The following is a 26,040-nucleotide window of genomic DNA, read 5'->3' as shown; positions in this document are numbered from 1 at the left end:
TTAAAATTAAAATAAAGATTAGGAGTAAAAAAACCAAATCAGTAATTTTGTTATAATCTTAATGGGGTTGGCTTAATTACTCAATTGGCAACTTTTAGTTCAACTGCCCTACAAAAAAGATATATATATATATATATAAAGATCTTATTGTTCACATTTAAGAAAGTGACCCTCACTAAAACTAAACATTATTGATTGCTTTCACATATCTCACATATATATATTCCTTTTATAATATTTCTCTATTTTTCTGTAATTTTCAAGTTAATATATATATATATACACACACATTTGATACATACCCAAATTGTTTTTATATATATATATATATATATATATATCTCCTATCAATATGAGAAATTATAAATTATGTCCTTTTTAATGAGAGTTTAGTATTATTACAATTTTTTTTTTTGGGGGGGAGGGGGGATCATTTTACATAATTTAATCATAAGATGTAAGGACATGTGCATGAGTGGGTCAAAATTAATAAATGAAAAAACTAACATTTATAATGATTAAAAAAAATTACTCTTACATATGTACATATTCGTGTATGTTAAATTATAACCGAAAGGAAATATAATTAAATACAATAAGAGATAAAATTATAATATATATATATATATATATAATTATAATTATAACTATATATGTAATGAGAACAAAATTGAAGAAGGAAGCGTTAGTACGTCACCGTGACCCACCCTAAACTAAACATCAAGCTGATCAGTAGCTTTAACATCACCATTCACTGCTCCATCCCCTTTCCTCTTTACAACACAAAACCTACCCGCCACCTCCTCCCCCCAATCCCATATGTGCAGCACTACGTACGTCCCGATTCCGCCGATCAGCCCGTATGCTATCGAATACGTCAACGGCATCAATATCATCGTCACAAATCCCGGTATCGCCTCCCTCATATCTTCCCATTCGATCTCCGCCATTGATCTCATCATCAGCACTCCTACTAGAATCAACGGCGGTCCCACTGCCCATGATGGTATGGACGATAACAGTGGAGTAAAGAAAAATGCCAAAAAAAAATATCCAGCGACGGTTAATGCGGTTAGTCCTGTTCGACCGCCCTCGCGAATTCCTGTTGATGATTCAATGAATGTCGTCACTGGAGATGTCCCGAGCAATGATCCAATAATAATTGAAGTAGCATCAGATATGAACGCAAAATATTGACCTTCGAAATTACCAGTCTCGTCCACAAATCCAGCAAATCGGGCCATGGAGTACAAAGTACCGGTGGTGTCGAGGATGTCAACATAGAGGAAAGTGATTAGTGCTTCCCAAAAATGACCTTTGTTTATCCCTTTGAAGCTCAGCGCGCAGGCAGTGTTTTTAATCGCGTGAACGTCAGCTACCTTTTTAAAATACTCGTGAGATGCATTACCGGCGATTGTTCTCGGAAACGTCGTTACCTTTGTGTCACGGAACCACGAAACCGCCGTTACAAATATTATACCGTATATCATCGCGCCTTTTATGTTTTTCGCCAAACAGTACGAGATGATCACGAAACCTACGACGCCCATCCAAAATGTCGGACTTTCCATTCTGTTCCCGACACATAAAATATCCCCGGAGATGGAGCCGCCCGGCATCAGGCTGACGGTACCGTTAACCCCCGTCACTACAGGAGCTACGGACGCCCGGGAAGAGATCGGGCAGGCTCCGAGAGTAACCAGAGTTGACGGACTGAAACCGATTAACCCGATTCCCTGGTTGTTTTGTAACCCGATAAATGCCAGGAAAAGCCCGATTCCTGCAGAAGAACTTATTCGTACTGGTTTCGGCACCAATTTTGCGAGTTTCGCGCGAAACCCAATTGCGGAAATGAATAAGAAAATCCAGCCTTCGATGAAAACTGCAGCCAGAGCGCTCTGGTACGAGACATTACCCGACCCGTGAAACCCGACAACCGTGTAAGCAAAATACGCATTGGTGCCCATACCGGGAGCCAGAGCCAATGGCAGATTCGCGAAAGCGCCCATGATTACACATCCAATGAGGGAAGAAGCCACGGTGGCGACTATCAGATCTTTCCGTATACTCTCTACACAGGCGGCGTAACCCGGGTTTACCGGGTCAAATTTGCAGGATTCGTCCGGTTGGATGATCCGGAGATTGGAACCGTTACAGGCAGAGATTGGGACGGCCGGGTCGGAGCAGAGGGGAAGACAGTCAGAAACAGAGCAGGTGCCGCCCGAGTCGGCGAGGATGGAAGCGTTGACGGCTAAGATGTAAGCCATGGTTAGAAACGTGGCCGTGCCGGCTCTTAACTCGGTGGTGAACGTGGAGTTCCGCTCGGTGAGTTTAAACCACTTGCCAACTCGACTCCTCGCCATGAAGGAGTTGAGTCGACTCAGTGGCCGCCGCCTTTCTCTCACCTCCACCACGGAGTTCGCTTCCATTGCAGAGGACAGAAAGCTGAAAAGAAGCAGAGAAACGACAAGGGTATGTAATATTTATATCATATATAAGTATCACCACCGGAAGATCTCTGTAATCCTCCTCCAAGAAACAGTTTCTGTAATCAGACAGGGTTACAGAGAGCGTGGGATCTTGTAGCGCATAGGGTGCATGTATATATAGTCACAGAGACGGAGGGAGAGGGAGAGGGAGAGAGAGAAGGAGAGGGAGAGGGAAGGAAATATGTAAAGGGTGAAGTGTGGAGAGAGAAAGTGATCGGATTGGAGATTAATGGAGAGTTATGATTTGTGAAGTTGCAGAGAGAAGAGAAGAGGATAGAGATTCTATTGGGGGGTTGAGGATCTTATTAAATAAGGGAAAGTATCTCACGGTTTCAAGTAGGTGTCTTGATTCTTTTAAATTTAATAATTAAATTAAATTTACATTTTCTTTTTAATTAATTAATTTTTTTTTTTTTAAGTGGACAGAATGATAGTTTTTGCGAGCTGGTGACTTCGTGTATACGGAACTAGTTTGTTTATAACATCTAATTTCCTACATATACACGTAACACCCATATTAATATAAAACTACATTTACACATACATACATACATATATATATACACACACACACATTCCAGTTGCCACCCTGGTGACCTCCATAAGATATTCGTCATATTCCAACGTGATAAAATCAGACAGCTATACCTGTACTATTTTGTATGTATGTATACATGTACATACATACATGGTATGTTTTTTTTTTTTATAAGATTTAAAATTAATTATTAATTTTTTCAGTCCGGTTGAAAAAAAAAAACATATTCATGTTCAGATTAAGAGAAGTAATCGTGAAAATTTCACATTCTTGTTATGAAAAAAAAAAATCAAGCTCTCATATGATTTTGAATACAATAATCCAAAGTATAATTTTATGCTATTGCATTTTAAATTATGTTTGTGTACATGTTCTGAATTACAACGTGAATAAACTCGATTATTGATTATTACGTGAATCTTAATTTTATAAGGTTAGTGAACTAATATCATTAGAGTTAAATTTCGGACTGAAAATATGTGTAAATTTTTTTAATAATATTAAATTATAATTTATATAATATATGACCATCATATATTATATTAGATTAAATTTCAATTTTGACAAGGTAGATATGATCATTATGGATCATCTGTTTTTTTTGACAAAAAGGAAATACAATGCATTTGTCTTATAGTTCCTATATATGTGTGTGTGTGTGTGTATATATATAATATTTAATTTTAACTTTAAAGAGTTGACATTTGAGGTCACACCCACATACCCACATATCCACACACACACACACACACACACACATATATATATATATATATGGGTTCATGGTTTTGTCAAATGTAGTAGATAGGAGTAGCCGTTATGAGAATCTATTTTATGTTTTTTAGACTAAATCAAACTAAATATTCGTACCAAAAAAATTGGAAATTGAATTAATTAAGAGGAGTGGTAGAGTAGTTGCAAGTTGCACCAAGTTGCCAAATTCCAAAGAAATAATGGACACATAGTAATGCCTTTGTTGACTTTCTCTTCCAATCACTCCTATATAAACAAATATATGTACATATATACACTTACAATGCGTACACAAACATACCCTCAAATCTTTTTTTTTCTAAGAAAAATTGTTTCTTGTTGTTTGGTTTCGTACCATGATTTGGATTTGGATTTGGATTTGATGACAAAATATGGTACCATATAATAGCTGACAACTTACGTGACCACGTCTCTACACACACACACACATATATATATATATATATGTATCCATACAGTTAGTTGTTTAATTAATTAAAGAAGTAGCAAAAAGGCTAAACCAAAATAATAATTTCCCAAAAAAAAAAATATATATATATATATCCATTTGGACTGTTGCAATATTTTATATCGAAAAAATTAAACATGTCTCTCTTTATAATTTAATATATGCATGGATGCATTTTTTTGACCCTCAAAACATTGAATCATATCATCTGGGTGTGCGTGTATATATCCATATTATACACACACACACACACACACACACATATATATATATATATAATGTCCACCATCCGGGTATCCGATCATGTGGGAAATACAAAATTTCCTTAATCCCAATTATTTACATAATTAAGGTCAACTAAGTCTAATTAAGAATCATACTTAAAAACTTAAGTGACAATTACAAAAAAAAAAAAAAAAAAAAAAATCCCACTTTTCAAAATATTTTATAGTAATTGAATTTCTTAAGAATTCAAAATAATAATAATGAGAAATTATTGTATTCAATAATTTAAAGAGTTAAATAAGGAGTATGTATGACAGAGAGCAACAATACGTGTTGATTGGGCAGACAATTGTACTTTTCTCCTATTCAATGCTCACCAAACATTTCCTTTTAAGTGTCTTCACTAATAATTATATTTATATATATATATATATATATATATTCTTCTTCTTCTTTTATAATTAATTCGTTAGCGATACATGAACTTATCCCATTCAATTTGAATACAATAATTTTGTAGTGGACAAAAATAAATATAATTTAATAGGGTTACGTCAATGAATTTACTGTTTAAATGATTATTATATAATTAAAAAAAATGAATCTACCCTTTTGGTAATAATATATTATTTAATATCAATTATTCTTACTTTTTTTTTTTTTTGTTTGTAAAATAAGTAAAATTTTTTGAAAAATAAATATATATGCTGCAGAAAAAAAAAAAAAAGCACATGACATGTTATTTTTCCCAAACCACAGACTGCTGTTTTGCATGTGTGGATGACTGATGGTTTACATTTGACAAAAAATCTTCAAGCATGACATTGCTTTCTTCTGAAATTCAACCACCATGTTTCCACCACAATACAATATAATATAATATAATATAATATACATACATACATATATACACACACAAACGAACTCAAGCACACGATTTCTTCTCCTTTTCTTGTGTGTTCAAGATCATAGCAATTACATTTATATGATGTAATATTAATACATACATCTTCAAGAACGGCAATTGCCTCTTCTTGATTTTGCACATACTGTGTCTGGGGTGTGCATGTTCTTCTTCTCCCACTAAAGATATACATCAAATCAAACTAAGGAAAAATGATTTGATTGTGGGAGTAGATAATAATTAGAATATTGAAAAGGTTATATTTGTGCCAAAAAAAAATATCACGTACCCATGATTATATATTTATAGAAGTTTTTGTTGGACCCCCCTAAATCATCCATCCAAGTCTGTGCAGATACTACTGCTCATGTGTGTATGATTAGGTTGATGATTAAGAACTAATCACAAAACCCCATTGTTAAAAACTTGATTATTGTGGTTCGCCACTTCCTAAAAGCAAGTAATATAAATCACATTTAAATAAAATTAAACTGCCTAATTGGTCACTCTAAATTCTTTGACAAACATTTCTTATTCTCCATAATCATTTGTCCCGAGTAGCTTTTTTTTCTTTTAGAACAAAAAAAAAAAAAAAAAGGAAGATGAAAGATTTTGTAGTAGAAATAGTTTGATCAAATGATGGCACAATTAAGAAACAAACAAACAAAACTATAAATTATGTAGTTTATGTGGATATTAAAATTGGACCGGACCCACATGTCTACATTATGAGACATTGAATGGTCCCCAAGTCATGAAATGTCAGTTCATATATGCATACACACAACGTGTGTGTATGTATATGCATATGCATATAATTTTTGCTTCACTAATTGTCTTTGAATCCTTTTCGTTTTGCCTTCGCTAAATGGGTATGAGAGTAGGACATAAACCTCTTTTCTTTTTGTTAGTGAAAGATGATGTGAGTTGAGAGTGAAAAGTACACACAAGTTGGTTCCAATTGATAATTTCTTTTTTTTTAATTCGTTTTGTTTCAAAAGACAAGCATCAAGAATTAGATATTTATCTTGATTAAACTTTAAATTTCCTTCTTCTTGATGTTAGTGAAAGTGTATGTACCTTTCACAACTTTTATGAGTTTCTTGACAAGCATCACTTGAGAGGTTTACCTCCAGCTTACGAACCTCTCCACCATTTCCCCCTCCCTCTTATGATATTGCACCTAATTAGGTAATTGCACCTTCACAAAATTGAGAGGTAATCAAAACAAACAGTGGTTATATATATATATATATATATATAGAGAGAGAGAGAGAGAGAGAGGGTCAATATAATAAGCAAGAGTTACAAATAGGAAGATTAAATAAAAGCATTGTGAAGAATGTGCGTGCAAACTTGAAAAGTAGGAAGGAATCTATTGATTGTTGTAAAAGCAAGGAAAGAGTATTTTTAATAAGCATCTAGGAACCAATCAATTCATGTAACTAGCTAGTGACCTCTCAAATCCCAATGTTAGGAGCCTCATGACCCACACGGGCAGTTTCAATAGACTAAAACTCTTTAGCCAAGTGGCCAACTTTTTTATGGGTTTTCTTTTTTAATCATTCATCTTTTTAGGTTTGTTTCTACCAAATTAGAAGAGTACATATAAATTAATTAGTTGGAAGTAAAGTAGCATGCTGTAATTAGTTCGAATAGGAAAATTAACCTAGGCTTGATTTGGATGAGATTTTTGAATCTTCTATATATTCTTCATACGGTATCATGCTTCGATGAAGACTATCTCTGCAATTTGCTAAAACTGATGATAAGTTTATTAAAGGATAAAAGAAAAAAAAAGAAACAAACAAACCAAATCGAATGTACAAAAGCAAAAAAAGATGTCAAACAGTATAAAACATATCAGAAATAATGGGAGAGACAATTGCAGAGCATATTAATACATGACAATATATCTCTATCTACCCACAACTGAATAAATTAATTGATTAAAAAGAAATGAAAAGAATTGACCACATGGGGGGATGCATATTATAAATGAGTGAGGGAGAGGGAAGGGTTGTCAAATCATGTTGTTTGAAAGTTGAGGGAGACTTTCATATTACTTATGCTTTTAGCAAGTGGAGACTGTGGAACCCTCTTCACTTCTGGGTTGGATAGCATGGGATGGGGAGAGGGGGAGATCTCTTTTCCTTTTCTCTTCTTTTTCATTTGAAGGTGACGATTATGGAACATTTTGTGTGTTTGTTATTCTCCAAGTGTTTTTTAATGGACATATACATGTATAATATATACAAATCTCATGAATGTTGAATCTTATCCACCACTTAATTATATCAAATTATTTCAATTGTTTACCTTCCTAATTAATTATTAAAAAAACATTTGATGTTCGAGCACATGCACTATGATAATCAAATTGGTTTGTGATTTGTCTCAATTCCATTTATGTGGGTTTCTTTATCAGAAATGGAAGTGTTGCTTTCAAATAGAATGATTGTCAAAGTGGTTAGGCAGATTTTGGTGGCTTATGACAACAAAAGAATTCTAATAATATGAAATTCACATACTTTGAATTGCTCTGGTTGCGTGATTTTATTAACATTACCACCCACCTAAATGTTAAATTAGGGTTTCACATCATTTAAAAAGTTTAGATAGAAGATGAAACTGTCCTCCAACACCTCCCCCCAACCCCCCAAGTCAACTGAGGAAACCTAGAGAGAATCAGTAATTAATTCACAATTTATTTCCTTTTACAAAAATTTAAGACAAATTAATTACATTTATAGAATCTTTCAAATCATGGGTGCTACCAGAGTACTTTACAATCATTCTTGTTTAAAGGTGAATTTTTTTAAAACAGTTTCATTACAAAATCACCACCATATTTGTACATAAACGGCAAAGGAGCCAGAATCTGACCTATGTTTTCAGCTTACAAAAAACCTGCATATTTCACTTTAGTCTGTCCCTTCTCAATCTGTCCAATTCCATAACCATTTGCCAATGCTCCAACGAAAGACTGCTTTCTCCAAAACTCAATGACATTAGGCGTGCCATTGTCAACCATCTGTTTGCAAAAAAACCAAAGACTTCTATTTAAAAAATGACTCTTAGTAACATTTGTTGTAGAAGGTTTTAGATGTCAAAGAAACCAGCCACAATGGGACAAAATGCCAGTGCAACTTTTTAAGTTACTAATACTAACCTGCTAAAATCTTGGCTGCCTAAGCTACGATCTGCTTGTCTTGCAGCAACCAAGTCACTTTCTACCACCTGAAAAACATCATCAAGCAAAGAGTATAGCTCAAGCTTATTCTAACCAGTTCCCTTTGAAGGACTAGTATCAGTGTAAATCAAATAAGCAGGAAATGGGATGAAGCTCTTAGGGGGCATTAACTCCCTAGTGACACATTGGACTTTGTCGATACTAATTCTTTTTTCCGAGGACAACTGAGGAAGTGCACCTGTCTGTGCCTGGTGAATCAAGTAACTACCAAATGCATGTCTTCTATAACATCAATCATGAACTTAGTTGTAAAACCTTTCTAGATTTTTATTTACTTAACCTAGATAATCTCCCTGAAGAAAGTCCAAGACCCTGCCTTACTTTAGTGACCTTCTGTATGGTCACAGCTCAGACCGCACAGTAAACAAGACTTAAATAGAGGGTTCACTTCAGTACCTTCTGCATCTCTGATTCAATGGAGTGCGGCAGTGATCTAACTGTAGTTAAGTACCATCTCCAAGCTTCCAGTGCTTCTGCACCAGGAACCCCAAAGGAATCCGCTCTAGAAGATTGGAAAGGTATAACTAAATCAGCTGGCATGATGTTTGATTTCCCCTCAGAAAAGATGAGCAACAGGACATTGGTTGTCATTTCCATTTTATAATACTTGAAGTCATACTCGACCTGAGAAAAGCAAATCATCAATTACATCTCCACTTAAAAAAGTGCTATATGCATGTTCTCATATGGAGGTGCAAATAAGACAATGTGTAATTAAAGGCCACATGCATGAATATCAGGAATAATCACCTTCTGATACTCCATTAGATTTTTCAACAACCTAGCATTCTCAACCCCAACAGAGTTGAGAGTCCCTGCTTGCAGCTGGGTTTCATCAAATATCACATGTGAGCCCTCAGCTAGCTGTAGTGTTCCTGGTATTAGTCTGTAAGTGGAAAAGTATCAACAAGAGAGAACTGTATAGTTGCTGCCTTGTAATTAGTGATGTAAGATAAGAGATTTTTCCTATCGACAAAAATATGAATTTTACCTGTTTAATTCATAATCCTTTTTGGGAGCAAGTGAGGCACTGTTAAGATACTCTAGTGTAAGGGGTATGCAATGCGTGAATGGCAGGAGATTCTTGACGAAGTGGCTAAGTCTAGTGCCAAATATAGACATACCCTCCTTGCTTAGATGAGTAAGATTAAGTGAAAGCTTCCCAACAGCAATACCATCTGCCCTGGCATGAATCTGCTCAGAGGGAAAAAAATGAGTACAACTTAGACACAAGAAATAATCGAAATAATGATTTAGAAAAAACTGATTACCCTGGAGAGAAGATGCAACAACATAAAATGAGCAGCAACACTGTCATTTCCAAGAATAGTTGTAAGATGCATGAGCAGAGCTTCCCTTATTTCTTTGATTAGATGGGGCTTCAGCTGCAGGATGAGGATTACAAGATAGTTCATAACGTGCCAAAACAAGGCCTAGGAATTCAGATTGTCAGATACAAGATTAAAAAATAAATTAGGCCAGTGATTAATTACCTCCTTGGGGGAACCGGTGAGAAAATCATGAAGTTCAAGCTTTCTGCTAAAGAGACAATGAAGGCGTGGGACCTATGCGAGAAAAGGATCACGATAATAATTATAATTGGTAGCAATAGGTGACTGAAGTTCCAATTTGAAAAAAAGGCCAACTAACGGCTGTATGCAATATACAGCTATTTTGAGTACTCATCATTTCAATAAACATCTGAAGAAACAAAAAGATAAAAGATTTCTGCAGGTTACATGAAACCAAGAATGTGGGGTAGCTCATAGTAGAGTTATTACCTTGCTAGGAGGCAAACGAACCAACTCTTCTTCACCTAGACCACCAGAGGATTCATCATTGTCATACTCATCTACTGGCAGGTCTGAATCAAACGTTAAGATCCCAACAAACTCAAGAACATCATTCAGCTTTAAGTCAGACTCTGGCGTATCATATACCTGAACATCGAACAACAGAGTAAATTAACTTAAATTGCCTTAAGGCATCCAATTCAAAGGTAAGTTGTCTTACATTAGTGAAAAAGAATTAACTTAAAATAAGAAAATGATTTAACACTTACTTTCACCAAACAAGGAAGAAAATTTCTATCAGCATCTGCAAGAGTATGCAAACCAGATGGAGCATCAACAATCATGGAGTTCTGTGAGTGTGAAGATGAGGAAGGATCGCCATCCTCTCTCTGGTTAAGATAAGGAACACAATAAGTGTCAAACTTCACTCAGGGAAGCATAAAACCAATTTAGTTTTGAACCCTCTTCCCCAAGTAAAGGACCCTGGATAATATAGTATGGAGTATAGTCCTTCAAAACTAAAAATGAAGAAAATTCATCAACCAGGTTTCTTAAGTCATCACTAGCTCATATTAATCTTGAGTAACATGGTGTATCCAGAGTATCAAAAAATGCTTGCTTGCTCGTAAGTAAGAGTACAAAGCAAACTAGCAGCTTTCTCACCATCTTCTTTGCAGTAGGGGAACTTTTGTAGTCATCATCTGTGACCTGGCACCAAATATTTGAGTCATGAATTGTTGTTTTGCGGAGAAGAAAATTTAATCATGCACTTCCTAATGTACTACTATTCATCAGCTTGTGGGTCCTAAAAATCTCACACCCAGATGAAACCAAGCACGATTGACATACTTAATCTATTTCGGGCTTTGTGATGGTTCAACTGGTCATGGAAACTCAGACAACTTTATAATCAGATCTTCACGCACATACAAACACAGGGGAATGGATGTATATCACATGAATGGCAAGACAATCAAATCTCCACTCTAATGTTTAATCAGAATCTAGACTGCCTTTCCTACATGTCTACATGACTATCATATGCAGCTAGTAGACAAGTAAAAGAAACAAAACAGAGGAAAACAAGTACTTGTAAATCCATGTGATTGGGATCTTCATCTTCCATTCTTCTGCGCTTCTCCCTCTGTTGAGATGCCCAATCCATAAACCGTTTCATTGCCACTTCAGAAAAAGATTCAGTCCATGAATTTCGTCCTGGCACCTATAGATAAAACAGAAGATTGTCCTCATTTCACAAGAAAACTCCGAGCTCAGCATTACAGGAAACAGAAAATTAAATAACAAAATTCGGATTGAGAACATCAGCTGGTTCTTTCAAGATCATGGAGGATAGGACAAATCTTAGTATATCAAACTTAAACACACCAGCAAGAGAACAAACTTAGCATATTCCCAAACTATACATAACAAGAGAAAAAGCACTGGAAATGGTATAAAAACATACCGGGACGCAGTAGAGTAGTCGGCGTTCCCAAATTCGCATATCCGGGGAAGAACCCATGGGAAATTGGCAAAAGTCTGTGTATTTATTGGTTCTCCACACCGATCCATCCTTTAAAACCCCAAAAAAAAAACAAACAAAACATAGAAATGAATGGACTGCATCAATGAGAAGAAAGTTCACCTTGAGAAGTATAAGACTGCAAAAAACACAAATACCTTGCAAGCACCAACATAGAACTCATTTCCCAGCATGTCTTGAATCATTCCCTGAAAACGGACAAGAATATTGGGCCGCAACCATCTGATTGTCGAAGGATTGAGAATCGGAACCTAATACGTACATATCATAACCACAAGAATGAAAGGAAGAAGTAATTTAGCTCCATCAACAATAAACCATCACACGCCTTAGTCTAACCCTAAAGAAACTAATAAAAACTTCCATTTCCCACTTAAAGCAATACAATTACAGATGTCAAAAACACATTATTTTAAAGGATAAAGGCATGAAGAGGGTGCAAGTATTGTACCTGGGCGAGAGCGGCTGGATCAGAGAGGATATGGCGGAAGAGGTCGAGGGCGCCCCAGTCCTTACCGTCGAAGGACGCCGGGTCGGAGCCCGACGATACCGACTTCTCGAACGTGAATCGGACGGCTCCCAGTGGGTTGGCAAGGCAATCATAGGGTGGCCCGCCCATCTCCGATCAAATCGACTGATCTTTTTCTTTGAATTGCGGACGAGTGAAGGAGCAAGCGGGTAAGCGAACAGGTGCGTCATCCCGGCGCAATAGAAGGGTTGTATATAACGGGTGAATTTTCCCGCCAAGTGAGTAATTTTCCCGCCAAGTGGATTATTAAACTAGGCCCATTGAAGTATAATATAATGAAACGCCAATTTTGGGCTGTCGTTTTGATACCTTTGGACCCTCTAAAGCCCAATAAGTTGGAAGATTGTATAATAGAATTGTTTCACGGCCGAATATATTAAATAATCATAAGACTACCATTCAGTTAAATTATTGGTATATCACATTCTTTATAACATAATGTAAATTTATATAGAACTATGCACATATTATGTGTTCATTCTTACAAATTATTTCACTTCGTGTTATGATTAATATTTATGAATATAGTTTGATTCATGATATATTTTTGAGAATATTTTAGAAAAAAACTCTAATATTTTGTATATATAATGATTTATAATTTCATAAGTTGATGTACTCTTATCTTTGCACATAGCTATTTATATTAAATGATATAAATTTTGTATCTTTTTTTTTATTTAATGTTTATGAGATTGTGCGTGTTTGATATTATTTTTATTTAATGATATTATTTTGTATCATTTATAAAAATTGAGTTCAAATATAACCATTGGATTAAATAACCGAATAGACATATGTAACGTTAGATTAAAATAAATATATTTAAATTTTGCCTCTACATCATGTAAAAATTATTAATTTTAATTAATTATTTCAATTTTTTTATGAATGAAAAAATACATAATCTATAATTTAAAATGCATTAAAAAAGAGTAGTTGAGCTAGAATTTGTTCCTTTTTTATTATGTAAATAATCAGAAAGTTGGGGAAAATTGAGATGAGTGCATAAATTATCAAACCTCTAGGGTTAATAAGTATATTAATTCATATATAAATATGAATAAAAATGAGACCCAAAAAAAAAAAAAATTAATATTATCATCTTGAGAAAAGTCTGGTAAAGAAGTTGCCAGAAGTGGACTTTTCCAAGCATGCTGCATGAACATATCTTCCAAACTTGTCCACTTGCCTCGGCTCCCCTCTTGTATCTTTCTTACATACCTTGCAGGATTTATCCACCCATCCTTCTTCAACATATTGTCCATCCACTGTTTTCACCCACACCCAAAAGAGAAAGTTAGAGACTTGGCAAGTTTATAATAATTCAGATTATGAAAAAGATTTAAGCTTGATTTGTGGGTGTGTGTGTGTGTGTATATATATATGTATGTATGTATGTGTATTACCATCAATATATGATTTGAAGAAATCCTTGTATGTTCCTCCAATCTTCCTCCTCAGAGCTCCATACTGCACAATACAAGAAATGAAATCTTAACTGTAAAGTTATCTGATGATTGCAAATAGAAGATAAGAGTAACAAAAGGCAGTTTTTGTATTTTTACCTGCGCTCTGCTCATCCTGCCACCAGACATGGTGGCTTCTCTGGCGTCTTGAAGAAGCTCGGCATCCTTGACAGACCTAACTTGGGAGAAATCCAGAGCCTCTGTTACACTACTAAACAATGACTGTTTGTTCTTGTTCTTGTTCTCGTCTACTTTGGCGGAGACTATAAATCTATAACTTGTCCTGTTTGATTTTAAGTTCGACAAGTTCTGAACACCAGGGAAGTTTTTGTGCATCAAACACACTTCCATTTTAGCTAATAAAACACTCTCATGTGTTTAAACACCAGAACTAGCTTTTTATATGGACGGGGGGTCTCTGGGTTTTCTTCTTTTTCTCTTGTTTGCAGCAGCCACTGGTTACAATTTCTTGACTGCCACTCATAAAACCACGCTACGTGTCGCTTTGCTATGCTTTCGATTATGAGAGGACACTAGTTAAAACATTAACATAAATATCTCTTTTTCCCAACTTAGATGGCTGGATGATTTTTCAGTTTTCTAGTTTTTCAATTTTTTGCGTGACAGTAGATCCAATCTGGGAAATGAATGACAACCACATGACATTCTGTCAAACTCATCCACACATTCTAATTGTCAAATTCTGCATCAATGACAGGAGAAAGTACATGACTTTGCTCTAATCTCATACATTTCATGCTTTGAGTTGCATTAAGATTTATTGATATTACTCATATTTTGTACACTACGAAATTATACATGGCGATTCATTCCTATTATAACCCTTCATTATCTACTATCTTACTTTATAATACATTTCTTTTCAGTTTTTCTGCTAACTACTTACATTAGAAGCTTACACGACATAAACCATGCCGACCTCTAGGAGAGACACTGGTGGTACCTTGAGAGCTACATCTGCCCCCCGGCAGTTTCTCCTTAAGAAATTATATCCGAAGTTGATTGCTAATCTTTTCAGGAGAGAAGATCCGTGTTTGGCTCTAACATGTGAGTGCCCAAGAATGAATGCAGTCCCAGCTTCCTGAGCTGCTATTAAATCTTCTAGCTCTTCCTGCATCTGCAAATCCACCTCAGATTTTGCATCAGTTTCAGATTCGTTGCTAATGGCGAATCTCACTCTCTTTTGGACAACACCAACAGGTTCCATCTCAATGACATCTCCCATACTTTCTACTGTTGAGAATCCAATTGATACACTTTCTGGATGCACACTCTCCTCAATCTCATAAGCTGGATGGCCAGAGAATGACACAGTGCCTATCACAGCCAATCTACACTCACTTGAAGATTCATTAGATTGTGAAGCATCATCCTCGGTGCATGAATTAGTCCCATGAGTTAGATACCAGTTATACCGGATAAAATCAGCCAGCCTGTCCACCAGTTCAGCTTCAAAAGAATTAACATCCTGGTGTACATCACGGTATCCATACCGGACAATGCACCTGTAGGACCTGTGAGCTGCAGGACCAACACGGCCGACAAGGTACCTCTCAGCAGGAGGGACATAAGGAACTGGCACAGATTTCACACACACGAAGACAAGGATGCGATGGAATGCAGGGAGGTTGGTGACAAAGCGGGAGAAGTTAGCAGGGATGCCAGAGGTGAGATCTGTAAAAACTAAGCCAATGCCAGGGACTCGAGCTATTCCCAAGCTTGGACCCAAAGCCAAAAGCCACTCTAGTGATACTTTGTTGTGGAGGTCAAATTCATACTTCTTGATGGTGGCATAGTGCCAAACAAACATTATAGTCATGAGGAAGAGGGCGAGGAGGATGGGAAGCCAGGCACCTTCTCGGAACTTAGTGAGTGAAGCTGAGAAGTAAAGCAACTCAATTGAACCAAAGAAAAGCAGAAAGCTCAGGGCAACAATGGGAGGCTTGTGCCAACAGAGGATTATGACCAGGGAAGTAAGGCATGTTGTTACTAGCATAACTGTCATAACAGCTAATCCTGAAATACAAGAACAGAAAAAGAATTGCATAGTGGTGAAAGTTCAGAAGGTATTAATGAGCCAAAGCATTATAATATAGACCAGGATATACAAAGCTTACCTGATGCATTTCCCATGTGTTTGGTGTCTCTAAATCCAATGGTCACTGCTATGCAGAGAATCATGAGTATCCAGTTGACCTCTGGAATATAAATCTGGCCATGTATCTTGTCAGAAGTATGTATAACCTTGACTCTTGGAAAACAGCCTAGTGACTGGCTCTGGTTTATGATGGAGAATGTCCCGCTGATAATCGCTTGGCTTCCCACAACAGAAGCAAGAATGGCAACTACAAGCACAGGCCACCTCACACTCTCTGCAAGAGGAAAGGAGGGGAAGAAGTTAAAAACTTCCAGCAATCACGTCCTTTCTGCAGTAGGTAAATATCAGATTCACATCCACAGTCCTTGGTTATTTGAAGAGGTAGATGAGATAAAAATAAATAAATAAATTATAGTGTGTATCAGAAAGGATATGACTAAGATGGGGAAAAAAGATTTAAGTTTTAAGTAACTTATCAGCTAATTTCTCAAAGTCTTTAACTTCGAACTAAAAAGACATACCTGGGACTGAAACATAGAAACCAATATGGTAACGGTTCTCATGATGCTGTGACAAGTAAGCAGCTTGTCCCATATATGCCAATATTAGTGCTGGATAGACCAGAAAGGTAAAGGCAATCTGCAACCAGATAAGGTAAGAATTACTTAAGCAGCTCAAACATCCACATGAAAGAAAAGAAACTACTGGCCGACAAAATCTAGAAAAGACAGATACTAATCAAATACCTGAATTGCAGTGTAAGAGAAATGGCCAAGATCAGCAAACATTGCCTCCGAGCCTGCACATAGAATCAAAAGCATTAGTTATACTTGATCATTACGTTACATGAGAGTTAACTGATCTGCCCGGTACTAAACAAACCTGTTATGCACAACAATATTCCACCCAAAGACATCCATCCACTTCTCCTGGTCTTTTTCAAGAACTTGAACATGTAATATGGAGAAAGTGCTTGATAGACATTTGGATTCCAGTAGATTATATTATAGATACCAAGGGCACTGATGCATAATAGCCACATCAAAACAATTGGTGCAAAGAAAAACCCTACTCGATGTGTACCATAGTGTTGAAGCGCAAAGAGACACACTAAAATGAAGCAGGTGATTGGAATTACAGCATCTGCAACGATTAGAAAAGTAAGGATCAAAAACAAAATATTTAAAGCAAAATTGTTGTTCATTTGCTTGAGAAGTTATATAGTATCCAACTGGGGCCACTATACCCTTAGGAACCTCCTCCATTCCAACAAATTCATTGCTTGCATTTTGTCAATTTAGCTAATGTAAAAAGCTACCCTATTAACATGCTGCTCAACATGGCTGCAAGAGAAAAGTTTAAAATTTATAACCGGTTTAACCAAAGCACGTGTATATTATACAGGGGAAAAACACACAGTTATGAATACTCTCAAATGCCATGAAGGCAGGAACATTGTATGCCACATTGTCTATTAAAGAGATCCAATTAACATCATAGGCAGTTTGGCAAGAAGGAGATTCTATTTACAAGACCAATTTTTTATACTATTCTCTAATTCTGGCTATAGCTTTTCCTTCACTAAGGGATATAAATGGCAAAAAGTGCATTTTGTAATAATTCAAGTACAAACCAGATAATAATCTGAGGTCATTTAGAGCCAAATAATTCAATGTATAGCCACTAGTATGAATAGATGAAAGGCCTAAACATACTCTGAGCTAACCTCGATGAGAAATTGGTTCTTAACCTAGCAATCAATGATCAAAGCAATATCTTTCTTTGTCCTTTAAAAATGATACATACATTTTAAACTATGCACCTTATGATAATCTTTTAGTTGTTCTCCAGGATTTTGATAACTTGAGATTATGCTTGAGTTTTTCCCAAGTATACTGACTAGCAGCTTCCTTTTCCAGTTAAAAACAATAGAGTGATAGGACAAACAATAAACACGGTAGTATCGCTTTTTCAACCATACCGCGAAAACAGTTTCTATATGCCAATAAAAAAGCTTATCAGATCAAGAAGAGAAGTGGATAGAGAATTTTAGGCGACAACATGAGCAATTTACATGGTCCCTTCACTTTAGGTCAACCAACTCTTTTTCTAGTAACCAGTCCTAAAGACAAGAATGCCAAACCCATTATCCGTTATTGCTGTGGATGACCAAAAGGAAAACAATGTTATTGTTTTCCCAACCGTGTAAGCACAATCACAGGCCAGGATTTTATGAAAGAAAAGACTTGACTCTCTCCTAGTCAATCTTCTTCTCTTCCTTTGCACTAAACAGCATTAAAGCTTTTACTCTTATAAAAATCGTCATTTGTACCAAACAGTGGAAGTCATGACCATGAAAGCAGGATATGTCGTTATACTGCTAGCTTTAAGCAACTAAAAGTACTAAAGATATAAGAACAACTACAAACTGAGAAGCTTACATTCGTGATGTTGCTTAGACATCGATAGCTCAAGACCAGATACTGCAGAGAAAACTACAAGAGAAACAGAACTTTTCAGTCACCAAGTTGTGATTAAGAGGAAACATTAAAAAGTAAATCATGTGTGCTGGTTTTCAGTGTACCTGAAATAGCTGGAGTAAGCAGTCCATCTCCAATCACCATACAAGTGCCAAGAAGAACCAAGATTAGCAGAGCAGTATGCAGGAACTTACTCTTCTCCAGGTACCCTTTGACCTTTGAACTGTTTTTGGTTTCTGGCGGGTGCTCCAGTTTATATGTTGACAGTTCTTCATCAGCAACTTGTCTGTTGGGCAGTAGGCTGACTTTAACATGCCGGCATATCAATGAGTATAATGCAAAAGTACCACCTGCAAACTTAGGCAAAAGGCTTCAATTTTAATTGAATGAACCAATTAAGGTAGACGGCATAAAATTATTCAGTGACTAATGCCTACCTTCTCCATTATCATCAGCTCGAAGGACAACAAAGACATACTTGAACAACGGGACTAACGTAAGAGTCCAGAAGACAAAAGATAAAACACCAAATATCTCTTCATTTGTCTCTGAATGTTGAATATCTTCTGCAAAGGTGCTCTTATAAACATAAAGTGGAGAAATTCCCAAATCTCCATAGACCACACCAAGGCTTTGATAAGCTAAAAGCAACACTGTCTTCCAAGATTCCTTCTGAAATGCAGTTCAATAAGCATGGCAGCTGTTTTAGTAACCAGCTTAATTATAAAATTTCTGAGCTATAAGGGTAAACAATCAACTAATAATTGATTCTAGGCGTAAACTTTGAAACTAGTAATGCCTGAATGCAAATGATAACAAAATCCAAGCACATACCTTGGAAGAATCTGGACACTTCTTATAGTCTAGATCCATGGCTGCTATGCTTCAATAAGCTAAATGAATTTCTTGTTTTTCTAAGGAGCCAAGCTGAATTCTTATTGATAAACCCAGTAAAGCTTCAGATCTGCACTGAAACAAAATAACAGTTGGTTGCAGACTCGAAAAGAAAGAAGTTTCAAGAAAACAAAATGAAGGGCTTTCATCATGATGAAACTTAATGAATATCCATAAGTCTATTGACACAATTGAGGGAATAAAAAGCCTTAAGCAGGTCACATGCCATCCATAACTCTATCACATCCCCACCAAACTCATAAAAAACTGAGCACATGTTTCTCCTAAAAAATTTCACAAATTTGAAGAAGGAAGTAGAAAACCAACCAGCACCCAAATCCCAACTACTGATGAAAATTTAAACTCACCAGGAAAATATTAAAAAAGATAAAAAAATTCAGCACCATAAAAAGAAACAATCAGTTATAGGCCCTATATGTATAGAAAGGGCCCCCCCTCATTTATTACCTCTGCAATTATTTTTTACATAATTAGTACTTTCTTTTATTGCCTTTTTGTTTTTCCTCTTCCTGGAAAAAGGCAAGAACAAACAAATGCTTCACTGTTTCTTGCCTACAGTTGAAGCAAAAGCCAAGAGGCACAACACGGAAGGTGCACATTAGTCCACAAGAGACGAAGTAGGAGAAGATAATAACAACAAGGAATTCTTCAATAACTGTTGCAGATACACGGGAATATATATTATATAGATATATACGTGTATAACTGTATACACATATGAAGAGTGACAGGTTTTCTGAAACCGTTTTCTTCTATTTTAACAAGAAAATGATCAGGAGGAACAGTAGAACGACAACGGAAAAACACAATCACGTGATTCAACGACGGTTACATTTGGAAAAGGAAAAACGATCAGAAATCAATAAAAGCAGAAGCCACGATTGATGCCCCCACAGAAGATATGGTCTAATTTATTATACTACGCTGTCACGATACCCTACACAAACCAACACATATACCACACTCACTCTCTATCTTTCTTTACGTGCATTGAGAAACCTATAAGACTAATACAGTACATGAAGCTAACCCTTTCAAGATCTCCGTTTTGCTTGAAGAAACTTGAGAGCGTGTTACTGGATAGATTTTTTCATAGCATCCAAAGTTAAAGGCGTTTGATGGCAAGCAACTCAACAGAAAAAAGGTGGGAAGAAGAAAGAAATGTAAGGGAAATAATTACGTAAATTCCAAGAAGGGAAAATCCTACATCTTTTTAGTTACGCAGCTAAATGAGAGTGGGGCTCCATAAAAGTTTCATCGATAAGGAGATTAAGAAACTCCCAAGAAAAGAAGCAACTTGGTGAGAGAGAGATAAGAAATGGGGACTGCCTAGACGGGCATACCCATGTGAAGCGCAAAAACCCACCAGAGGTTGGACGTGGGTTTTTTTGCAGAATCACCAGCTTTTCCTCATCCAAGCTCCTTTATGACCCCATTAAAGCTCAGCTTTTTTTCTGTTTGCTTGTACCCATTTATGACTCCTTTTGTCTTTTTCAAATTATTTTAACAATAAAGCTTTTTTCTTGCATCATTACCTCTTGTCATGTTACTGGCATTAGCTACAGGATGATCAGTGATCACCCCCCCCAAATTTTGTTTACTGCAGTGCATTAATTGGTAGAATATGATTATATAAACCAAACCCAGAAAAAAAAAATCCTGCAGTAGTGCCATAAAAAGCAGAATTTGCAGTACCAAAAGCATCAAAGTTGAACTATGAACAAAGAAAGAGCTCCATAGGATGTTCATTAAGCTGTAATAAAGTTCTCACCTTGATTTCTCTTCATAAAACTCAGTTGTTTGCTTTGAACTTCTTGCTGGTAATAAAATGGATTCTCATATTGTTAGATCTACACGACAATTTATAGAACCAAGAATTAAATGTGAAGATACCATATGTGAATTGTATATAGAAATGGAACAAAAAAAAGTGTTCCTTTTTTGGTTTTTGGAGGGATTTTGAAGGTTAAATGAACAGAGCAGAAGCTGTAAGTTTTTTAAGGTGTGTACCAACCGACATTAGCGAATGTTGCTCGTGAAGAGAATAAATTTAGAGAGAAACAGAAACTGTATAAATTTCTTGTTGAGGGAGATTTAAAAATAAAGAAGAAGAGAACGTGGGTTACATGTTTGAGGTAATGATTCCGTGGAGAAGTGAATCAAAATTTAATATTTTTAAATAATCACAGGAGGGATTAAAAGTGTGCATTTAAAAAAGTGTTGTCTTTATAATCTTGATTCTTCTTTTCTTTTCCCCCTTGCATTACATGGTATGGTGCCGGTATATTTTGACCATGTGGATTGAAGGAATGTCTTTTTCCCAAGCACTCGTGGCAAAGCAGCCATGGAATTTGAGAGAGTGCTTTTGACGAAGAAAACCCAGATAATTAAGGATATTTATGGAAAACTACTATAAATATTGTGGAATATATTTATAAATCTACACCCAACTAATCATAAAATGCATTCGTTTAATTTTTTTGTGGAATTCCATATAAATTTATGTTCATCATTTTGTGGAGAACTTTTACCGTCTTGTAACTTAATTAAGTACCAACTTACAAATAAATTTCGTAAAGGTTTTCAATTTATTGCAAATATAATCTAAAGCTTCGTTAACGAGATTGTTCATGCAAACACAAAAGTTCAAAAATTTGAAGCACCCAAATCCAAATTGGAAACTTGAGTTGAAATTTGAAAAAGAAAAGGTGAAGCATAATTCTAAAAGTGCAGACTTTCTTTTTTTATTAGTTAGTAATTCACAAGAAAATATTTTTATAGCCAGAAATTGACCGGACAAAGAAGATCTTAATTTGAGCAATGGGGTTCGAGGATAAAACTTGTAACCGGAGCTTTTGGCACTCTGAGAAAATCCAGATTGTAGGGCACTTGTGGTGTAAGAAGAACAAGAAGGTGGGATTGGGTGGCCAAGAGGCGGTTGAGATTTCATTTCACATTGATAACTTCAAACTCACAGACAGCATAGCAGCCATGACCCATGTGCTCATTGTTTTTTTTACCCAAGTATCCATTTTACCCCATAAGGTATGAGATAAGCTTTAACTTTTTCACAATACACAGATTTTCTTGAACTACGTATAAGATATTTTGATTTAATACATAGATTTTTTGTGTGTGGTAGAAATAAAGAGATGATGCATTTTGAACACCATCTCGAGACAATCAAATTTGAGTGATTTTGTCCAAAATGTTGACTTGCTTTTAGTAGACAAGAATAAAAAAAAAGACAAAAACTTGGTTAGTGGAAGAATAATGTAGACCGAACTTTAGTGATTGAACTTAGGAAATCAATTTCCTTCTCGTGCTTTCGATTCTTTGATTTTAAGTTTCAATCTCTATGGTGGGCATACAATCAATCAATTATATTCTTAACAAATCATATTTTCTCAGTGTTTTAAAAGAAGTCAACTTATGAAATAAATTTAAATAATTAATGCTAAAATTATATTATAATATAACCTAAAACTATATATAATATTATTAATTAACAAATTAATTAATTATAAATTTTTTTATATAGTCGACTAATGATGAATTAATCTCTTAATAATAATTTTTTAAAATTTAGATTGTGCCTTTTGTTTTTGTTTTTTTTTTAAATTTTAAATCACTACAAAAATTTCATTCATTAAATCATAATGATGACAAGAAAAAAAATTAAAAAAAAAAGTATTATGGTGAAGGTGAATGAATTAACAAAGAGAGTTTTTGTTTAGACATCATAATTAATTTTATTTGTAGCATTATTACTAAGAATTATATAAAGAAATATACGAGTATTTTAATTTATATAATTTTTATTTAAAAAATAACATTAAGCATTTGCATAAAAAATTTAATTATAAAATACAATTAATTTTAAATAATAAATATATGTATTCATTACAAATATTTTTTATTTAATTATATATTTTTATTATTAAGTGAATTTTAAATTAGAAATTAATATTTTATAAAACTTACTAATAAGTATTTCATGCAATCAACAACAACAACAACAAAAAAAAAAAAAAAAAAACCCTTTGTCTAAATTAACTAACTTTGTTTGCTAAAATTATCTGACAATACGGATCGATTACGTCGCTTATATTTTATAAAATATATCTATTTATAAATCTGATCATATTAAAATTCGTCAAAAAATAATAGTTGGGCAAACAATCCCTAAACCCTAAAGATGCTCCAAAATCCTTTCGGTTATTTGTTCGAGAACTACAATCTTCGGAACATTGTTTTTTCTTTTTTTACACCAAATACAAATACTAGAGAAAAAAATATATTTAAATTTATTTATAAATATGAGCCCATTTAAGGACTTTTAACGGCCCATCTTGAAAATTTGGGCCCTCAGCTTGATTTTCTTAGTAAAAGATTATAGGGCCCATTATTACAAACTTTGAAGTGATGTTATGAGACTGATTCTATCAAACTATTTTGTTTTTATTTAAAATTAAATTGCAGAGATACACAAACACACATACATATATGTGTGTGTGTGTGTGTATATGTATACCAGCAACAGAATATTAGTCGTGCACTTATATATTAAAAGATCAAAGAATATACAGACTGAGGTTTTTGGCACGGTGCCTTGAAGTTATTGAATACAAAGAGAGCAGAAAAACAATGTTGTGAAGCACGAGTCTGTGTCTTGGATTGCGCAAGTCTTGTGTCAGCTTTACAACATACCCGACGTTGCCATGCATGGACCACACATATAATATATTAATATGTAGTGTTGTCAACTGCTATGATTACTGACCATTCACTAATACATAAATATATGACATATAAACAATTTTCTTCACGCATATTAATCATTTTGTCACGTATATATAATCATGTACATAAATATATATATATAAGATTGACCAATAATATTGCTTGGTGCATGCTTGGCAAGGCGGAAACATTTGAAGATGATATTACATATACGAAGCATACATGATATATCTGAATGTGTTTTTTAAGTGTTTATATATATATATATATGTATGATTATATAAATAAGAAGTTTACCGTGGCTTTATCAGCAAGGAAATAAAAGTAAATCAAGCATGCATGAGGAGAGAGCATCACGGTAATTATATACAATGATGCTAATTTGTCAATATATAGATCATGGTTCAAGTAGTGGGACTATATATATATATATATATGTATGTATAAAACATCAAACCATTTTGCAGGGGCATATAGCCAGTAGGGGCCACCAACCTCAGATATTCAAAGCAGTTCTCACCATACCTACCTCGCTCAAGCCCAATCCAAACTTGGAACTTATTAAATTAATTTTATTATACGTATATATATATGTATGTAATAGAACCAGCAGAAGTTTTTGTATATGCGTCTGTACAAGAATTTTTTCTTCAATATGGTAGGTAGGAAGCATATATTTACATTCATGTAAATATTCATGGACGTATTATAAACTGAATACTTATTTGCTGTGATCGCCAATTGATATGTTTATGCATATATAGTATGACAAGGAGATGAAAGTGTTTATACATGTATAAATATGTATACAAAAAGAAACAAACAAAACAAAAAAGGTATACATTTGAGTAGTAGCAATACATATTCAAGAAGAACAATTAATATTCATGTACTTAAATATATATGATGCCCCAAAACCAAGAGACGTAACCAAACATATATATATATATATATATAATGAGAAATAAAGTTGATGAAGAGGTAGGATGATATCAGTGACCAACACCAGGGCTTGGAACATCACCTTGTCTTCTGTAGGAATAATCGTAATCATAATCTCCAGGAACACTCGAGTTATAATCTCCCATCTCCATCACCTTCTCTACTCTTCCTCCTCTTCTTCCTCCTTGCAACTGGCATGACGATGACGATGACGATGACGATGACGATGATGACGACGACGACGACGACGACGACGACCTCGACCTCCCATTCCGAACAATACCATTACATGGACTAGTACTGCTGATCAAAACCCTAGCACCACTGCCCATATTTTTGGATTCAAACACCAAACAGAGTAATATAACTACTCCTGTAGTCACGAAAGCTCTTCTAAGAGAATTTCTAGCCATTTCCACGTTCTTTTCTTCCTTTTTCTGGGTTAAGAGAGAGAGAGAGAGAGAGAAGATGAAGTTTTGAAGGGGGTCTAGGCTATGGTTTACATATGTGTATATATATGCTTTATACTTATAGAGAAATGGTGTTTAGGTGCCATCATTTAGCAGAAAGGTAATAATTTTGTATTATATACATTTATAGACTCATTTATATTGTGGGTGCAAATATTGGTGAGCATGCATATGATCATAACAGGGGATTTGTATTATTAAATTCTTGTTGTAATACTGAACCAATTAATTATGTATACAATTCTAAGTGCAGGAATCATAGTCGTATTGCTTTTACATGACTTTTAACCTTTATTTCTTTAATGTTCTTTTACATATAAAAAATAAAAAAAAAAAATAAATTAGTATTAATATTTTTTAACCTACATTATTTTTTTAGAACCGACTTTAATAAATTATTAATAAA

The 26,040-nt window shown here is 34.9% G+C and overlaps 4 protein-coding genes across 15 annotated transcripts; all 4 read right to left on the bottom strand.

Annotated features, from left to right (window-relative positions):
• Positions 1 to 486: 486 nt before the first annotated feature.
• AZG1 (AZA-guanine resistant1) lies at positions 487 to 2,795 on the bottom strand. 2 transcript variants are annotated; one of them, XM_022048528.2, is made up of 2 exons: positions 1,199 to 2,795; positions 487 to 1,102 (listed from the first exon to the last, which is right to left on the bottom strand). In XM_022048528.2, the coding sequence occupies exons 1-2, from the start codon at positions 2,427 to 2,429 to the stop codon at positions 714 to 716; spliced, it is 1,620 nt and encodes a 539-aa protein (XP_021904220.2). In that variant the 5' UTR covers positions 2,430 to 2,795; the 3' UTR covers positions 487 to 713. The 2 variants fall into 2 exon arrangements, with proteins under 2 accessions (XP_021904220.2, XP_088068882.1); XM_088212756.1 differs by having other exon boundaries at positions 1,211 to 2,795.
• Positions 2,796 to 6,410: 3,615 nt separating this feature from the next.
• ETG1 (E2F target protein 1 (ETG1)) lies at positions 6,411 to 12,679 on the bottom strand. 5 transcript variants are annotated; one of them, XR_002540624.2, is made up of 16 exons: positions 12,419 to 12,679; positions 12,105 to 12,218; positions 11,890 to 11,997; positions 11,515 to 11,646; positions 11,088 to 11,132; positions 10,694 to 10,813; positions 10,413 to 10,571; positions 10,125 to 10,196; positions 9,903 to 10,016; positions 9,623 to 9,825; positions 9,382 to 9,517; positions 9,028 to 9,255; positions 8,551 to 8,618; positions 8,265 to 8,412; positions 7,048 to 7,140; positions 6,411 to 6,579 (listed from the first exon to the last, which is right to left on the bottom strand). XR_002540624.2 is itself a non-coding variant. In XM_022048208.2 (15 exons), exons 1-14 carry the CDS (start codon positions 12,584 to 12,586, stop codon positions 8,298 to 8,300), a joined length of 1,782 nt encoding a protein of 593 aa, XP_021903900.1. In that variant the 5' UTR covers positions 12,587 to 12,679; the 3' UTR covers positions 6,411 to 6,579; positions 8,265 to 8,297. The 5 variants fall into 5 exon arrangements, 2 of the variants coding, with proteins under 2 accessions (XP_021903900.1, XP_088068881.1); XR_015816832.1 differs by having other exon boundaries at positions 7,048 to 7,134; XR_002540622.2 differs by having other exon boundaries at positions 7,048 to 7,124.
• A 756-nt stretch (positions 12,680 to 13,435) lies between these two features.
• Positions 13,436 to 21,622, bottom strand: KT2 (potassium transporter 2). 7 transcript variants are annotated; one of them, XM_088212740.1, is made up of 14 exons: positions 19,399 to 19,779; positions 19,002 to 19,236; positions 18,669 to 18,914; positions 18,526 to 18,579; positions 16,967 to 17,227; positions 16,831 to 16,883; positions 16,606 to 16,723; positions 16,104 to 16,358; positions 14,906 to 16,002; positions 14,652 to 14,668; positions 14,463 to 14,468; positions 14,065 to 14,332; positions 13,906 to 13,969; positions 13,436 to 13,767 (listed from the first exon to the last, which is right to left on the bottom strand). In XM_088212740.1, the coding sequence occupies exons 1-14, from the start codon at positions 19,435 to 19,437 to the stop codon at positions 13,598 to 13,600; spliced, it is 2,883 nt and encodes a 960-aa protein (XP_088068866.1). In that variant the 5' UTR covers positions 19,438 to 19,779; the 3' UTR covers positions 13,436 to 13,597. The 7 variants fall into 7 exon arrangements, with proteins under 7 accessions (XP_088068866.1, XP_088068862.1, XP_088068861.1 ...); XM_088212736.1 differs by lacking the exons at positions 13,436 to 13,767; positions 13,906 to 13,969; positions 14,065 to 14,332; positions 14,463 to 14,468; positions 14,652 to 14,668 and adding an exon at positions 21,251 to 21,622 and having other exon boundaries at positions 14,699 to 16,002; positions 19,399 to 19,533; XM_088212735.1 differs by lacking the exons at positions 13,436 to 13,767; positions 13,906 to 13,969; positions 14,065 to 14,332; positions 14,463 to 14,468; positions 14,652 to 14,668 and adding an exon at positions 21,251 to 21,622 and having other exon boundaries at positions 14,699 to 16,002; positions 19,399 to 19,528.
• Positions 21,623 to 24,988: 3,366 nt separating this feature from the next.
• On the bottom strand, positions 24,989 to 25,695 carry LOC148268678 (uncharacterized). Its single transcript, XM_088212754.1, has one exon. It carries the CDS (start codon positions 25,575 to 25,577, stop codon positions 25,215 to 25,217), a length of 363 nt encoding a protein of 120 aa, XP_088068880.1. The 5' UTR covers positions 25,578 to 25,695; the 3' UTR covers positions 24,989 to 25,214.
• Between the last annotated feature and the right edge of the window lie 345 nt (positions 25,696 to 26,040).

Source organism: Carica papaya, chromosome 2 (genome assembly GCF_054855325.1).
Source record: "Carica papaya isolate Zhongbai chromosome 2, ASM5485532v1, whole genome shotgun sequence".
NCBI lineage: Eukaryota > Viridiplantae > Streptophyta > Magnoliopsida > Brassicales > Caricaceae > Carica > Carica papaya.
Note: the sequence above shows the minus strand (reverse complement) of the source record. Positions and strands in the feature narration are given on the sequence as shown.